Raw genomic sequence first — 19,031 nt, 5'->3', positions numbered from 1 at the left:
TCTAACATTTTCCTACACCAGAAACTATCTAATGTGTCCTATAAAACTATGGTTTCCAAAAAAAAAAAGGAACTGTGGTTTCCAAATAAGTTATCAGAAAACCTGAAATAACATGAATGCACTTCATAGATTTAAGCATTCATAATGGCCAGGATATCAAAATAGTCTCATATAATGACAGAAAATTGAATGAAATGATTCAAAGTGCATCTCTTCCTTTCAAACCTATAACCAGCACTGACCTCACTCTGAATAAAAACAGTAATAGAAGCAGTGATTTCCAACTTCTGAGACCTTGACTCTGGTTATTTTCAAAGAGCCTACATGGAATTTTATATTGTGAAGTAAACATTACATGTGACATCCCTAGACATTCTTTAAGAGCAGAGGACGTACTGGGCAGTGACTTCCCAATGTCATCTACTCAGTATGATTCTGAATACTGTTAGTCAATAAGAGGACTTTACAAAATTTGTAGTTGGAAGAGGAGTGAAGGGTACTGCTTTCCAAACTTCTTTGTAGTCAGGCTGGTGAGCTAATGTGACATCCATAGTAAGCTTTTCTCTAAATGTTTAAGAATTACCTACTTACTATTAAGAATACTGGTAAGCATTATCTTAGAAGTTACTGAATTTACCTGCCATTGCCCACTAACATGTCGTATAAACACCTCTTCAGGGCTGCAACCTGAATTGTTTCTGAATTTCCTCAATTATGTCAGCAACATTCAAACTTTGGCTCTGTCAGGTCTTTGAAAACAGACTGAATCTTGGAGCCTGCTGCATTACAAAGCAAATACAGTGAGTGAATTGAGATTCAGGTGAGGTGGCCCCTTAAAGGGAGCAAGGAGATAGGGAATGATTCTTATTTTCCTCCAGGGACAATTTCTGAAGTACCTTTGCCTGGAGAATGGGAATTGAGGACTAGAATCCACAAGACATAAGGGGACAACCACTCCCAATCAATTCCCCTCTTGAAGATAGTTGATTTCAATAGGACATAATGGAATATTACATGGTTTCAGGGTTGGGATTCTAATGAACTCACTTTTCACACAGACGAATGTGAATGATTCATTCTGTGGAAAAATTGTTCAGGGAATACAAACACTAAATTATTGGAATACAACCCTTAAATTATTGGAATACACAGTAAACTTTAAAAACATAATAGCATTAGAAACAAACTATGGATGCATGCAATAGGATAGATACATGGAAACATTTTGTTGAACAAAAGAAGCAGGATATAAAGTTCAAGTATTGAGGGGCCGGGGATTTAGCTCAGTGGTTCCACCGCCTGCCTTGCAAGCAAAAGGACCCGAGTTCGATCCCCGGTACCAAAAAAAAAAAAAAAGTTCAAATATTGAGGTTTCATTTACATGAAATTTCAGGCAAGACTATTGTATAGTGTCTAAAAGAACTACAGTGGATATTTGGATTTAATGATAGATGGAGGTAGGGTTGCAGCAGAGGAATTACTGTATGGAAACAAAGTAAAGAATTTGGTATGATGTTTCAAATTATATGTACAAATGTACATAGTGATGCAAGTGTACATATTTGTCTAATGCATTGGTTAAAATGACTGATTATGATGGAAGCCAAACATAATAAACTTGGTGAAAATTGACACAAGTAGAATTATGAAAATTTAATTTACAGATTATGTATATAAAATATCCTCACATACAGGTATGAAATATATATTGAATTTTTTAATAAATTAGTATAACTTCTAATATTTGGAGTAAATAAAGCAACATCATAATTAGAACCAAACACAGAGGTTGAACTCTTTGTACTGATATGATAGTAGCTTATGTTTACAAAAAATTTCTTTTTAATTATTATAACACTAATGTGGAAATTTTCTGTAGAACATACTTTTATTGCATATGTTATGCCTCCCCTCACAGCACCCTTAAACCCAGTATTTTCTTTAAAAGTTCATGATAAATGATGATTGCTCTTGGAAAGCTATTTTGATCTTTCAAATTACATATTCTATTTATTTTTTATTACAATATCAATTTCATTATAAAATGAATATGATGATCTGTATCTCTAATAATTTTAGCAGTGCAAAATATTTAAGAGCAAATGCCATGCTAAGCCATTAACACATATACTATAGTAGAAAAGTAAGTATATCTAGCAAGGTTCATTTGATTAAAGCATGCAGTATTATGTTTTATGAGAAGTGACACTTATAGGTAAAGATAGAATTTGGTATTGTATATTGAAAAAAATAAATTTCTCCTAGATACTGGGAAGATCTGAGAAAGATAAACATAGAGATGTGCAAAGAGGCTTAATGAACCTAATGTGATATCAAGGGTCAAGTCAGAAATGGTATAAATGAGAACTAATGTAATTGAAGACTGTATTCAAGTCTATCATTCATAATCCAACACCATATTATTTGTGTATACATTTTTTCTCACTATTTTGAAAAGAATAAAGCCTTTGAAGCACATGCTTGAGAGCTTCTTTTACCTGTTGGTTCCTTAGGGTGTAAATGAAAGGATTGAGTAAAGGGGCAACAGAAGTATTGAGCACAGCTACTCCTTTAGTTACTGTCACCCTATCCTTTGCTGATGGTTTTATATACATAAAGATACAACTCCCATAAGTAATAGAGATGACAACCATGTGTGAGGAACATGTGGAAAAGGCCTTTCTTCGCTGTTGAACAGAAGGGAATTTTAGAATAGTTTTGAGGATGAATGTATAGGAGAGGACCACTAATAACAAGGTGACAACAAGCGTCATCACAGCTAAAATAAAAGCCAACAATTCTATGAAACTTGTATCTGTGCACGAGATCTGTAAGATTGGAGAAGTGTCACATAGGAAATGATCAATCACCTTGGAAGCACAGAAATCCAGCTTGAGTCCCAAGAGCAAAGGGGGAAAGATGATCAAAAATCCAGTTGCCCAGGAGCTGAGCACAAGTTGATGGCATACTTTGCTGTTCATAATGTTTGGGTAATGCAGTGGTTTGCAGATGGCAACATAACGGTCATAGGACATGGCAGCCAGCAGGTAAAACTCTGTAATTCCTATTAGAAAGAAAAAGAACAATTGAGTTGCACAACTATTGTAGGAAATTGTTTTGTCTCCAGTGAGAATACTTGTCAAGAACCGTGGAATGCAGACTGTTGTGAAGGAGATTTCTAAGAAGGAGAAATTTCGGAGGAAGAAATACATCGGTGTCTTGAGGCGGGGATCCAGCAGGGTGAGGACAATGATGACAAGGTTTCCCATCAGGCTCAAGATGTAATTGAAAAATAGAAACACGAAAATCACAATTTGTAGCATAGGGTCATCTGTCAGTCCAAGCAAAATGAACTCTATCTCTCCTGACTGATTCTTCATTTCTTTTGTGTCTTGTCAATTCTATAGAAAAAAAAAATCACAAGAAAAAATTTACTTCCCTTTCATCTGCAGAACATTTGATATTTAGAGCCTTACCAATGTGCAAATATTTTCTCAATTCTCTTAGAGTTTATCAAAATGAACATATCTTCAGCTTCATCAGTAATGTTTGTAAGAATGCTAGGAAGTTCTTCCCTTGTCTGAAATTGAGTTAGGCCAATTTACAGGAAGTTTATTATTCATTTCAAATGCAGCTCTTCAATTTGATTAGTGTTGATCTATGACTCATTTCATAGATCAAATATTGTATCTCAATAAGCTGCTCTAATATTTGACACTTTCCAGTTTCTGAAGTTACCTAATTTCTCACATAATTTGTCAACTGGGTTACATGATAGTTATAGGAAAAGGTTTTGTTCCCAGTAGCTGTAGTAGCTAGCTGTAGTAACTGGTAATTTAGGTATATGTGTGATACTATAAAAATTTCTTTAAAAAGCAAATTTGAAAGGGAAAAAGGACATGAGGGTCATAAAGTGAGCATCTACTAGTGTGACTGTGATTATGATCAGATTGAACTGATGCTAAGTGCATAACTGGGAAACTGAAAAATAAATAACAAAAGTTTCTTTTTAAAAATGTGTCATTAAGTTTCTTGGTACATGTAAGGTATACCTTATGATTGAGAATTTTACCTGTACATGATAAATCTTGGTTCTTCTTTTTTCCCCATTCCCATTCCCTCAAATGTGGGTCATCAGTTCAACCTGCAATGATAAACACTGCCACACTTGCATAGTTTCTATGACTCTTACCATAGCCGAGTGCTTAAAACAATCTATAAAAAAATAACAGTGACGTGAGAAGGTGAGCTGGTCCCAGCACCTGGAAGGAAGCTCCCCCACCACTGTCCCAGGCTCCTAGGGCAGAGAAGCTGAGCTAGTCCCAGCACCCGGAAGAAATCTCCCCTACCACCATCCCAAGCTCTCAGGGCAGAGAAGGTGAGCCACACGGTGCCAGAAGCAACCCCCCCCCCGGCCCTGTGGAAATGAGAAGACACATAAACAAGCCTCAAAAACAGACTTCTGGATCACCTACAGCAATCCCAAAGGGAGGTGAGACAGAACAATCTGATAACCACCTGGACTCTCTGAACTGGCAACAAAAGAGGATCTGGGAAAAATGAAATCAGAAATAATTCCTCAGATAACAGTAAAGATTTTGCTCAGGGTGCAAGACATAATTAATAAAACTAGAGAGGACACAGATAAAAAAAATTAGAGGATCTGAGGAACATGATGGAATCCCAACATAAGAAACAAATGGAATCCATAAAACAGATGCAAACAAATTTCCAGGAGATTAAAAACTCCATTGAAAGTCTTCACAGCAGAATGAACCAATGTGAGGATAGAATTTCAGATATAGAAGAAAAGATTGCAATTAGTGACCAGGAAAAGAAAAATTGCTTTAAAATTGAAAAGGAACATGAGAAATCAATCCAGCAGCTGCTAGACGATGCAAAGAAGAATAACATAAGACTGATTGGAGTCAATGAAGAAACAGGAGAGAGTGCAGATGACATAAAAAAACTGTTCACAGAAGTGATGGTAGAAAACTTCCCAAGGAGGGGGAAAGAACTTGACATACAGATAAGTGAGGCATATAGGACTCCAGCTAGCCTTAATCAAAAAAAAAATCTACACATAGGCATATAATAGTTAGGATTCCAGAAATCCAACAGAAGAACAAAATTCTACAAGCAGTGAGAGAAAAGAGACAAATCACATACAAAGGAAAGCCCATCAGAATCACAGCAGACTTCTCAACACAAACCATCAAGACAAGAAGAGCTTGGAGTGACATATTCCAAGCCCTAAAAGAAAACAGCCTCCAACCCAGATTGATGTACCCTGAAAAACTATCTTTCAAAATTGATGGAGAAATAAGATACTTTCATGACAAAGAGCAGCTCAGGAACTTCATGAATACCAAACTGGCACTCCAAAAAATTTTAGACAATACCCTAGGAAAAGACAATGATCACAACCCCAAGAACCTCAGCAGAATGAATCTGTTGGGCGTGACAAATTAAACGCAAAGGGGGAGAATCCAACAAAAAGAAAAAGTCATGACAAGGCTTTTAAAACTTTTAACTTCATCTCCCTAATGAGTGTATAATTCAATCTTGTTATTGTACTGATTAGTATTTTTCTGATTCTAGAGTTGCATACCTTTCCTTGTGCTGTACTGGCTATTTATTATCTCCTTATGTCTACTTTTTAATTGGGTTGTCTATTAATGATCTCTAAGAATTCTTTATATATTCTGGTCATAGTTATTTGCATTGTAAATATGGTCTGTTTAAGGACTACTTTTCATTTTAATGATGTCACTTAAAGTGCTAAATTTTGATGGAATCTCATTTATCAATGTTTTTCCTTTATACCTCATGTTTTTTGTATCCTAGGTAGTTCTTGCCTACCCTAAATTCATAAACATTTTCCCTTATAATTTCTTCTTAAAGTTTTATACTTTTAGGCTTTCATATTTAGGTTCATAGATCCCTTCAAGTTATTTTTATGTATGGAAATAAAGGGTTGAGGTGAATTTTTTATATATGGATACCAGGTGTCCTAGTGCCGTTTGCTGAAAACACTATCTCTCCCTCAGATCTTGAATTCAGTTTATATTCTATAAAATGCTAATGTTAAATAATCTTTCAAAACTCAGTGGACCATATATGTGTGGTTCTATTTCTAGATTCTCTGTTTTATTCCAATGATCTATATGTCTTTCCTTACACCAACACTGCCTTGATTACTGTAGCTTTAGAAGAAGCCCTAAAATTAGGTACTAAACGTCTTACAACACTGTTTATGTTTTTGTTTTTGTTTTTAACTTTTCTAGGTCCTTTGTACTCCTACATAACTTTTAAATTTCAATATCCAATTCTTCATTTATATCAAGTATACACAGACCTGAATTTTTATATATACCTTGCGTTTTCTAATCCTGCTAAATTCAAATACAAGTTCTAGGGGCTCCTAGAGATTTCTTTGTATTTTCCCTGCAGATCATCATTTCATTTACATATAAAGATTTTGCTTCTACCTTGCCAATCCTATCCTAGTTGTGTCATTTTATTGCCAGACTATTCTGGTGGGGACTAGATTTCAAAGTTTAATGGACAGATAAAGAATAAGCATATCTGCCCTTTTTCCCCACGTCAAGGAGAAAGCATTGTATCTTCTCCATTCATATAAGGCATTCTCACTGGAAGTATGGAGTACATATCTTTAATCTGTTGAGAAGGTTCTGTTCTACTTCTAGTGTCCTGATAGCTTTTACCACGTACAACTATAGAATTTAGTCCAATTTTTCTCCAACTAGTGACAGGATCATGTGGCTTTTTCCTTTCCTCTGTTGAAAGTATGACTTTTGGGGGTGGATCTTCCAATGCTGAATCAACACTGCCATCCCTATAACAAAACCACTTTCTACATCCTGCCAGATCTGACTTCCAACAATTTCTTTTGTTAAACAAAGTTCTATCTATGTTCATACTTTTTTTCTTCTATTATCTGGATACAGTCTTAGGATTAGCACAATGTTGAGTTCCTAAAATGAAGGGAGAATTGTTCCTTCTTTTTTCTGCTTTAAACGTTTGATATAATTTTTCAGTTGAAATGTATATGACCCTGCTGTTGTTATATAGGTACTTTTTCAAGCTAGGAATATACTTTCTTTAATAGGTGCTATTCAAATTTTATATTTCCTCCAGAGTTAGTTTCATTAATTTGTCTTCCAAGGTACTTCTTTGAAGTTGTCAAATTTATTTCAAAACAGATTTTTGAAATATGCTTTCTATATCCTTTTAAATCCTGTAAAATCTGTGGTAATGTCTCCTAGATCTTGATATTGTAATTTAAAAAATGTATACTTGTAACCGGAAGAAAAGGTCTAAAGGAGCAGGAGAAGTGGGAGTGGTAGGGGAAAGGAAAAAGGTAAAAGAAAAAAATATGAGAAAAGGAAAAAAATGGAAACAAAGACTTTGTAAACAGGTAAGGGTGGAGGGGGTGAGGGGAGGGCAAGGAAAGGGGAAAAAAAAGAACCAAGATACTCATGTAATGTTCAAGATCCCAATGATGAATGTAACTGTATTTTATACCAAAAATGTACCAATGAATTTTTTGGGGAAAAAGAATCACAGTGACACCTACAGTACTTTTTTATGACAGTTAGAAAAGTGATGTTTCAGATAGATTTAAGCAATGTGTGTCTATGTTTTATAGATAATTAGGTAGGAATATAAATAGCCTATATTTCTAGAGATTCTTAACAGAATATTTAAGCTTTAGTGCTTATATTCTCATAAGATTACATTCTTATAAATGAAATGGATATTCATTATGTATGTGAATAATTAAAAGACCCATACAGCTTGGAAAATGTCTTAATTTCTGAACAGTATACAAGATTTGAGATGGCATACCGTTTCCAGATTAACGATAGACAGTGTCAAATAGACTAGATGTTACACGTGTACAGTAATCTATAGTTCAAGTGGTATTTAGCATACATGGTAGGGCAAAGAAGCCTTGCTCAGATCAATAGCCAGACTTTGTTTATCTTGCTTTTTAATGCAATGAATCACATATTAACATACCTGACACTTAAGGGTTTTTATATGGGTAAAGACACTGGTTTTCAGATATTTCCAAGTAAATCAGGGAAGGCTGTATAGTCTCCTCTCATAAGGATTCCCAACCTCTCACCTTTGATTACAGTTACTCACATTGTCAGTTCCTTTTAAATATTTTTTCTTTTAGTTATGCTTTTGAAAAAAAAAAACTACGGTTCATTAAAAGAAATGCACAATAAAGGGTTTTAAAAGCAAAGAATTAAAAAATGGATTGAAGATCATTTTTGAGAAAGAAAATATAAAGTGAAAGGAAAGGTAAAAGAGTTATGGAAGTTTAAATAAATTAGTTAGTTAACTGAATTGGAGGAAAAGTTGAAAGGTTAAATTTATGGAAACTATATCCATACATAAGTGAAGAAGCTGTAAGGGAAAGTTGTTAAAATAGAATATGCTTCCCTTACTTATATATACATTTTGTAAATTTCCTAAAGTACATATTAAAACATATTTTATATCAGCTAGATCTGCAGAAAGTGAGAGTATTTGATAATTTTCACACTCAGCAGCTTTAGCACTGTAGTTAAGACAAGGTAGCCTTGTCCGAAGAATAATATTTAAATGTCATGCAAACAAGTAACTTACAACTATTTTCATATTCATTGAGAAATATATATATATTTATTATATTCAATACTTTGCATATATTATATGGGACAAGTACAATTAAACCTAAGAGTATATATTAGGGCTTGCATTCAGAAAAGGGTGCCAGATTAAAGAGGCTATTTCCAGAAGTCATGATTTTAAAGTTACGTAGTATTATAAAACTTCCTGTAGAAGCTCTCAAGAAAATTCTAACTTAAAGGCAAGTTATAGAAAATTTCTTCTGAAAATAAACAGTAAAGCATGTTTGGAAAAATTCTTAGATTTTCTTTGATCATCAAAACAAATTAGAGCCACTTTAAATTGGCACTATGTAAGAGCCTGTGTTATATAATGAGGATTTAACAGAATCATTTCCAACCTCTAAAATTATTATTTAGAAAGACACATTCAAAATAACTACATAAAAATTGCAAAGTACAGGAGCACGTGGGTTCACAAACTTAATTCTTTCCATGAATCTGGTCACAGAATTCATTTTGTGATTCTGGAATTAAGTTTGTGCACGAGGTACCAAATAATTAGAAAATGAATGTTCTTTCCAGTGTTACCCACAGTCATTATTGGAATGAGATGTCTAAGTATGTAGTTTTTAGATGGGTCTTAAAAGCAGTCAAAAACATAAGAGAAGATACACAAAGCAAATGAAGCAGTATAAGACACAGAAGAATACTGGTTTAAGCATAGTTTGATTGGAAACAATGTTTAGAGATCTCCTACTTGGCCATCTCAGCTAAAACTATATACTAATGGAAAGAATAGTGCCCAATTGTCTGAAGATCTTTAGCATACTCAGATGACTGTGAAACAATAAAATATTCTCCTTTACTGAAATCATGTAAAATTTGATACAAATGCTTAATTAAATTATATTTAAACTAGAAAACCCTCATTTTAAACTGTCGATTTGTTCTGCTGTAACAATCACTCGTGCCATCTATTCCCATAAGATGCTCTGTAAGAAAAAAAATCACAGTATGAGATCGTGGGAATATAGGGCAATAAAAGCAATTATATTTAATGTTGTTGGATATTATATCACATAGAAGTTATGTTTTTCACTTTAAATTGTTATCATGTTCTTTTGGTAACCATTCAACATTATTTACAAATAAAATGTACAAAGTAGTAAAAAGAGTGACATTCAATAGTTTAACAGATTTTGTAAACAACTTTTATACACAAACATGGGCAAACTTTTGTACTTCAATACCTAACTCATCATCCTGGTGAGCAGAGAGTTGTCGTGTCTATTCTTCTTTCTAACCATTGCCTTCTACAATAAAGAACACACCAGACAATTGTTCCTTATAAAATTATATTGGCTGATTTACTGCATGCTATGAGGAAAGTTTGTCAGTTCACTCTCTGCTACAATATACTGCACTTCATTTATGTAAGGAACTGCAAACCTCGCTAAGTGGGACATACAGTGCCATGAGACAACCAAATCTTAGAGGGTGGAGGATGTATCCCTTCTTTGTCCTACGGGAAAACATCTAACAAAAACAAAGAACTCTCAGGGTAACTGACATCCAGGAACATCATTTCCTAAGGGATTTTAAATTTTATGTTGCAGAAGTGTTTTCTATAGACACACACACACACACACACACACACACACACACACAACCCCACACATTTGCTTGTTTTAAGTATGATTCCAGAGAATTTGTATAGAATGCTATAATATTGGATTGTCTAGCAAACATCTGCCTTTTAAAAACACATATACATACTTTAGGAGTTAAAAGGACAGAGAACGAAGAATACTATCAAAAGGGAGAGTATAAAGTGGAAAAGCCCTGTTAAAGGCCAATTGACCTTAAGCTAAATATACTATACCTCAAGTACATTTTTGTTTCTTTCTTTAAATAATTTTATGGGTACAGATTAGGTATAAAATATAATGACATTCTTCATTGGAAATTTGTACCTTTACATAATCTATCTTGTTTATTATTATTTTTCCCCAGTCCCCTGCCCTCCTTTCAAACCCTCCACCCTTCCCTATTTGCAGAGACTTTGTTTCCACTTTTTCATTTTCTCATATTAATTCCATTCCCTTCTTTCCTTTCCCCAATCCCTCCCACTTCCCCTTTCCCTTTGGACGTTTTCTTCCCATTTCACAATATCTACTGTGCCTTTTGATCCTTATTTACACGTTCAGTTTCTCACACTAGAGAAACTTTTCAGTATTTACACATATGTGTCCTATTTATTTCACTTAAGAATATCGCCTCAGTGTGCATCCATTTAGCTATAAATGTCTCTAGTTTCTCATTCTTTATGGCTGAGTAGTACTCCATTTTATAAAAAAAAAAAGTCACATAACACACCGGTATATGTTCATAGCAGCACAGTTTGTAATAGCGAAAACTTGGAAACAGCCCAATTGCCCATCAACTGGAGACTCAACAAAGAAAAAGTACCTTGTTTTCTTTTGGTTTATTCACTTAACAATATATCCTTTTAAAGTCACTACATCAATTCATAGACATTTAAATTTGTTTACAGCTGCTTAGTCCTGCTTTGTGAGGATGTGCCATAGTTTATTTAATTGCTCTTTCTCTGTTTGTTTCAGGTGATTTATATATTTAACTAAAATCCCACACAGCAGCTTCCATTTAATTTGATACATCTTTCTCATGAACAATACCTAACACCTTTCAGCAAGAAAAACGCTGAAGAGTAAAGACCCGATATAACTAACTAGGTGCAATGAGAATGTGCGCCAAACATTTGTTTCTCTGAGGTAACGGCCCCATACACATGTTCAATTACGAAAAACATTTTTATAGTTAGGAATTCCTTTCTAAAATTTTTTAAGAAGGGCCTAGAAGAATAGCAGCTAATCAGGTGCTAAGTGGCAGAGCGACACCCCCAGTTTATGCTATGAATTCCCAGGCAACAGGTTCCAGCAGCTCAGGCTCCTTCCCATTGGTTCTCAGAAAGTGTGCTTCTCCAGGCTGGGCAGGGTGGCGCTTCAGTTGAACTTAGATACCTTTCTTGTTGGTTTCCTTTTTCAGATTCTTTTCCTGGGCATGTTTCAGGAATTTGTCTCGACTCTTAGAGTGCTTCATGTGTTCAGTGTGCACACTAATTCTCTTGGCAAGTATTTTGCCTTTAACTTGTGTTTTTGCAACTCTGCTAACAACATACTGGGTAACATTGTAGACCCTTCCAATTTTGCCAAGGTACCATTTGTGTTGTATTCCTTTTTGAACAGTACCCATCCCTTTCTACAATATCACTCTTGTAGATTCCAAGAAAAGAAAAATCCCATGTGTTTTAAATGCCTAGAAAACATACACTGCATTCCCCTCCTTTTTCCCTCTATAATCAAAGTTTTCATAAACTAATAGAAGATTGTAATTTGGGCAGAAAGTTTTAATCTTTGAGTTACCTGTCATTTTATAGATTATTTCCAATTCTGACAATTAAAAAAGTGTACCAATGAATAAAATTGTGCATGTGTATTTTGGTAAAACATAAGTTTTACAATATAATTTCAATTTTAGGAATTAATCTTATATGGTACCTTCAAATTGAAATTGCTGAATCGAAAGTCAAACCTATAAACATTTTTTAACCTATTGTCCAATTGTTCTCTATGTGTCTTCTATCAATTCCCACCAACAGTGTAGTAGTGTTCCTGTTTCTTAGCCTCTAAAGCCAGAGTGGGTTTTATGGTTAAAAAGATATTGACTCTCTCATGTGTAAGCAATGATAACTGAGAATCATTTTCATTTTCATTTTTATAAGTGTGGTGTTGAATATCATTTCATGAACTGAAATGCCCATGATCTATCTTTACAGATTTACCAATTTTCTACAGTCACTTTTTTAGGTTTTTCCCCATTTATTCATACATTTGAAAGGTTCATCATATGCCAGTAATATCAACTCTTTATCTTGTATATATGTTGCAAATATTTTCTCCTAGTTTGGGAGTATTTATCATGTTGTTAATGGGCTTTTGTTTGTGCTCCCTTATTTCTGTGTCCACAAGAGTCAATCTTTTTTTTACTCCATTAGTATTTTTGGCAATATTTAGAAACTCTTTCCTTGTATCCAATTATAAAAGATGTTTGCCCACATTGTCTTTTAATATTGTTCAGTTTCATTTTACATTTAGATTACTAATCCATTTAAAGTTTATTTTATGTATAGTGTAAGAAATGGTCTTACACTGAACTTTTTTCTGAATTGTTTATTGATTTCTAAGTAATATTATTTTAAATGTCTATTTTCATTCCTATGATTTGTCATCATTATCATATGCATAATATCTGGAAGTTTTACTGTTTAACTTGATCAGGCCTTTAATGTACTTATACACTGATATTTTCTTTATAGAGATTTTACTGTGTTTTAATGCTTAATTTTGTAGTTTCCCAGTGTAACTATTCTTAGAGTTTTCTAAAGGCAATTTTATGCAATTATTTTTCTACAGATAATATAATATCAACTAACTTTACTTAGGAAAAGAACATGGTTTGTAATTATATCTTTACTTTTATTAAGTGGGAACTTTGATATTTTTAAAAGCAATTCTATGTGAAAAGAAAAAACGGTTTTTTCTTTCTGATTTTAAAGACTATAAAATATTGACAAAAACAAGGGTCGATTTTTTGGAAATATATAATTACCAAAATCACATCTAATCCAACTAACACATAAGAAGCCTGAAATATTATCAGAAATCAATATGAATCACTATAAATCCTCAGAAATATCATTACATTTCAAAAATTTGAAAAAGAGGCAATGGATAGATTCCTAGAAACATAATGCACCCAGACTAAATCAAGAAGAAACAGAAAGCCTGAACATATCAATTATAAATAAAATGATTGAATAATTAAAAGATTACAGTGAGAAAGACACAAGATAAAATGACTTTGTAGCTGAAATCTATAAATATTCAATGCAAAATTCATACCAATTATTCTTAAACTACTTAAAAGCAATGAAAGTACAAAACAAAGTTCCAAATTAAGTTTATGTGGTCAACATCACTCAGATACAAAAGCCAGAATATTTCAAATAGTTTAATCAGAGTAGAACACCCAATTTAGCATTAATTAATATTGTGATTGCAGTAGTTATTTTATTTTTATTTTTTTCCAAGTTGATAACTTTTATTTCACAAAGATTCTCAATACAATTATTATAATAATCCATACATTATGGTTTCTAAACATTTACCCACTAATGGTTTTTGTGAGAGGCTGTTGTCCTTCATGGTTCAGGGATAGTTTAGATGGCTGATGTTTGTAAGAGACCAACTTTTCTTCCTTTCTACTCAGCAAGTTAGTCTTTTCAGAAGTCTTGCCGGATGTTTTCTTTGTTTGCTTCTCCCTGTTGCTGCTTAATTTGATAGATTTCATTTTCTAGTTGCACAATAGTCCGTTCAATCTCCTAATTCTTACTGACCAGGGACACCCAATTTGACTCCATTTCTCTCAATTTAGATCCAGCTGTAGTTGCATGTTTTTCTGCTGCCAGTTTAAATCTTGAATATGTTTCCTTAACTTCTGAAGCTCTTTCTGTGCATGTTCAATCATATGAACTAGATTTTCGTTATATACTTTCCAGGCATTACATCCATGCTGTGACATTAGCTCCAGATTCTCAATTCGTACTGCTTGGTGCTCTAATTGGGCCAAAGAATTGTTTACACATTCTTGCCATGCAGTAATGTCATTTTTCTGACCTGAGGAAGGGGCTGGAAGCTCATATCGTTTCATATTGAGCAATTCAATTGGTTGTCGAGCAGCCAGTCTTTCAAATGCATTTCTCATTATGTCAGTTTCGAAGCAGAAAAATCTGGGGCTGTTAAAGTAGCTCAGGTAGTTCTTGGTAGGTCGGTGTCTGCGAGTTTCCTCTTCTACCAGAGCCGCAGACGCTTCCCGCACGCCTGGCGCCTCATAGCCTTGATCAAAATAGGGCAGCGCATCCACCACTACCTCTCCGGCCACCAACCCCGTGCCCGCCCAGGCACAGAACGCACTACCGCCTGCGTTTTGAGTCTGGAAAGGATCGGTCCTGTTTAAGTCTGCAGTAGTTATTTTTAAATAATCTAAGTAAATAAAGAAAAGAGGGCATCCATAACTAAGGTTTTAAAATTATGACCAACTTTAGAAAACAAATATAGATTTGTTCCAATATCTGAATGTAGGAAATTTGCTATATTTGAGAAAGAGACCGGTAAGCTCAGGAAATATATTATAAAATTTAGGAAAGCATATTTCCAATTGTTCAAAAATATGCTTCTGCCAAGAACTTGTTTTATTTAAGCATAATCCATACCTTTTAAAGAGTCTAAGGATAGGCTAGTGCTAACATGATTCAAATTTATTCTTGACTTAATACAAATATTGGAGCTATATGTCCATTTAATTTAAGATATACATTTTTATTTAGAGGAGAAATAATTTTGTATTACTGGCTTGTGGACAAAAATCTGAAATATGTATCTTGAGACAAAATATGTACATCTGATAATGTTCTTTTTACTAACAAATAAAGGTTTTTCAATCCTAGATATTTTATTTCAGTTCTGGAAAATTGAGTTAATGAGTGAAAAAACCATGTCAGTACATGTCATCCGAATGGGAGTGGTGTATCTATTAGATATTATTTTCAAACTTTTCATGGCAAATCAACAGGCAAGTCAAAATCATTTTTGTAGGATAGGTGCCACTGTGTTACTAAAAAAGTGTACAGTGTTTGCATGAAGTACCACACAGAATTAACTGCCTTAAAATGAAATGCAATGTTCTTAAGAAACATAGTACTTGAACTGGGTACTTGAAGAGCCCAAGACAAGCTTACTAACATAAAAACTATTTCAGAATAACTCATTGATAGTCAAACTAAGAGATTTAACATGAGTGGTATTTTTTAAACACATTGAGATTGTATACACCTCACAGAATCATAACTAATCAGCCTATAGAGAACCTTAGGTTTTACTTTTATTACATTGGCTCACAATGCTATATCTTTATTTTTTTTTTTTTCACTTTCTGTTCTGGTAACATTTCTAAAATTTAGATAATGCAGTAGCATCATAGGTGTACTCTATCAAAATGCAAAACGATGCCAGGCGTGCTGTCCCAGGCCTGTAATCCCAGCACTCAGGAGACTGAGCCAGGAGGATTGCTGTGAGTTCAAAGCCAGCCACTGAACTACATAGTGAGACCTTGCCTAAAAAAAAGAAATAGCCAAAAGATATGTATACCTGAATGACAAGAAAAGATATTATCAATTCTTTAAAAACCCTTTTACTTAAAATATTTTAAACTCAATTGTCCTGAAACATGTAATTTTCAAGTTATATACAACAGGTATTTTTTCCTTTGGTTATATTTTATTCTATCCCTTTAAGCACTAATTTTTTAGCATACATTCTTTCAATCAATATTTCATGATCCAAGAAATGGAAAAAATAGTAACATGGTCTAATATATATATTTATTGATAAACATTCATGAAATAGCATGTATAATGGCCAAAATATTTTTATTATATTTAAATTTTATATTCTTATCATTGCACAAAAATTAATGCTGACATACTGCTAGAGAATCTTCTAAATGATTCTTCTATTTTCCTGGTTTCACTATTAGGTATATCTATAAATTTATATCCCTACACATACTTATATATACATAGAAATATATGTAATACAAACAGAGATCTCATTTGGGTACCAGATAAATGATTTTTGAAAAGAATAAATATAATGACTTAGTATTTTTTTTCTAATAACCATTCACAAATTGTTTCCAGTTAGTTTCAGGAGTGTTCTGAGGTTATCAAAGGGAATTTCTGGGATATAAGAACATTAATTATTTCATTTCATTTTTAATTTTCAAAATAAACCAATAAGATCAACACATTTTCTTTCAAACATGATTATTTGCAATGTACTTCTATCACATATAAAATAAATGACTATTTCCCATGAATAACACTTGAAAACCACCAATAATATATGTTTAATACATATTTTCAAATATGAGCAGCAAAAATGATGGTTACATTTTATTACACATTATTTTCATTTCTTTAAATGTAATATACACAAATAAATAAGCCAGTGATGGTGAACATTTCAGAGCTTTAAATGATACAAAGAGCCCATTGTCACACACATGCCATAGGTTCACTACCACTGACATAGACGATATAATTAAAATATAGATGGGCCAGGGATTTAGCTTAGTGGTGCTGTGCCTGCCTCACAAGCACAAGGTCCTGAGCTTGATCCATGATACCTCCATGAAAAACAAATAAAATAAAATAAAATATCTAAACATTACCTTTACATTTGCAATGCACCACAAACATAGGGTAGTATAACTTTGAATGATATATAAAATATATTTCAAATAAAATTATTTTATAATCATGGCTAACTAGAACTTTTAAATGACAAAAGACACATACTGAAAACTTAGCCTAAAGATATTAAGATGTCAACAGGATAAAGAACATGATGGGGGAGAAACATGTAATGAAAAATAAAAAGAAAATTATCTTCATTAGACTGAATATTCTTGTAAAAAGGATAGTTTGACATGATTCAAAGATGAATATCAAACTGTCAGAGCAGTGAAAGAAAAAAGGAAAAGGAGGAAAGTATGTCATGGAAACTGTTACTATTACTATTACTGAGACTTCATTGTTCATTTCCTTTATATAATGGAATAGAATATTCATTTACTTGAGAAACTGACCATCCTGTGTATCATATTAAGAAAGGCTTTTTTCACTTGTTGATTTCGCAAGGTATAGATGAAAGGGTTCAAAAGTGGAGCAACTGAGGTATTGAGGACTGAAATTCCTTTGGAAAAAGATATTCTTTGTTTGACTGATGGTTTCACATATATGAAGATGCAGCTGCCATAGGAGAGGGATATCACGATCATGTGAGAAGAACACGTGGAAAAAGCCTTTTTCCGCTGACCCGCTGAAGGGATTTTTAGAATTGTTAGGGCAATACACGCGTAGGATATTACCACCATTACCAGTGTGACCAAGAGAGTCACCAAAGCTGAGACAAACCCCATCATCTCCAGCAGGTGAGTGTCTGTGCAGGAGATCTGCAGGAGGGGAGTGGTGTCACAGTAGAAATGATCCACAATGTTGGAGGCACAGAATTCAAGATTTAAGCCTAAGAGCAGTGGTGGAAAGATGACGAAAAAGCCAGCAAGCCAACAACTGAGGACAAGCTGTAGGCAGATCTTGGTGCTCATGATGGTTGTGTAATGCAGGGGCTTACAGATGGCAACGTAGCGGTCATAGGACATGGCTGCCAGCAAGTAAAACTCTGATGCTCCAAGCAGGAAGGCAAAAAACACTTGAGTAACACAACAGGTGTAGGAAATAGTTTTGTCCCCCGTTGCCATAATAATTAGCAATTTAGGGATGCACGTAGTGGTATAAGAAATTTCTAAAAAAGAAAAATTCCGAAGGAAAAAGTACATGGGAGTCTTAAGGTGAGTATCTACCAGTGTGAGTGTGATGATTATCAGATTACCTGTGATGCTTAGCAAATAGGTGAGAAGCAAGAAGACAAATAACACCACTTTTAATTCCGGGTCATCAGTCAAGCCTGCTAAGATGAACACTGTCACTGTCGTATGGTTTCCCATTAGGGTACTCTGAATTTACCAGGTCTGAATAGAAAAATAAATAAATAAATAATGGAAAACTCTACAGAAAAAGAACAGTGATAACTAGTGTCGAATCTAATCTTAACAGTGACAGAGATGCTTCAGGACTTCTGCTTGTGTTTTCAAAGACTCGAGACAAAGGCTTAAAACATTACTTTGCAATTCTACTGGAGAATAATCTCTATGATGTCAGTAATTGTTCCCCTTTAATGACCACACTAGAGAGAAATTAAAGTAAATTAAAAACAAGAGAATGCATTTAAGCACAGACTTGCTATATCATTTTCTTTAACTAACTTCTTTAATTGAATAAAACCAAAGAAATTTGTATTAAAACAGGTACAGCTCTTATTGGATTCCCATCAGTCCATATTGTACACTGAGAAAACAGCAAATGCGCAGGCACACACACATGTCCCTGCTTGATACACCAGGTAGAACACCTTTGTCATTTTAGTCAACTCTTTAAACTCAAATGCCTGATTTCTGACTCATTTACTTTCATGGCTGAGATTGAATTTCAGATAAGTGAAAATCAAGCATTGGCTATCATTTCATTTATTCTTCTTACAGTATTTCCACTTGTTCAATCTCTGTTGTCATATCCCTTCTTCCCTGCTGTGCCACAGCACCAAATGTAAAAGAAGAGTCTGATAA

At 33.8% G+C, this 19,031-nt stretch overlaps 2 protein-coding genes and 1 pseudogene across 2 annotated transcripts; all 3 read right to left on the bottom strand.

The window, feature by feature from the left end:
* Positions 1-2,420: 2,420 nt before the first annotated feature.
* LOC147823689 (olfactory receptor 6C6-like) lies at positions 2,421-3,380 on the bottom strand. The gene has a single exon (XM_087192387.1). It carries the CDS (start codon positions 3,378-3,380, stop codon positions 2,421-2,423), a length of 960 nt encoding a protein of 319 aa, XP_087048513.1.
* A 10,443-nt stretch (positions 3,381-13,823) lies between these two features.
* Positions 13,824-14,501, bottom strand: LOC147823688 (pre-mRNA-splicing factor SPF27 pseudogene; annotated as a pseudogene).
* Positions 14,502-17,414: 2,913 nt separating this feature from the next.
* On the bottom strand, positions 17,415-18,359 carry LOC147823687 (olfactory receptor 6C74-like). Its single transcript, XM_087192386.1, has one exon. It carries the CDS (start codon positions 18,351-18,353, stop codon positions 17,415-17,417), a length of 939 nt encoding a protein of 312 aa, XP_087048512.1. The 5' UTR covers positions 18,354-18,359.
* Positions 18,360-19,031: the final 672 nt, after the last annotated feature.

This window comes from Heterocephalus glaber, unplaced genomic scaffold, assembly GCF_053883595.1.
Source record: "Heterocephalus glaber isolate CG9 unplaced genomic scaffold, H.glaber_assembly_v1.0 deba00001569, whole genome shotgun sequence".
Classification (NCBI taxonomy): Eukaryota; Metazoa; Chordata; class Mammalia; order Rodentia; family Bathyergidae; genus Heterocephalus; species Heterocephalus glaber.
Note: the sequence above shows the minus strand (reverse complement) of the source record. Positions and strands in the feature narration are given on the sequence as shown.

Excerpts from the sequence above, each read along its gene's own strand:
- LOC147823687 (XM_087192386.1), bottom strand. The coding sequence starts at position 18,353 with ATGGGAAACCATACGACAGTGACAGTGTTCATCTTAGCAGGCTTGACT.
- LOC147823689 (XM_087192387.1), bottom strand. The coding sequence starts at position 3,380 with ATGAAGAATCAGTCAGGAGAGATAGAGTTCATTTTGCTTGGACTGACA.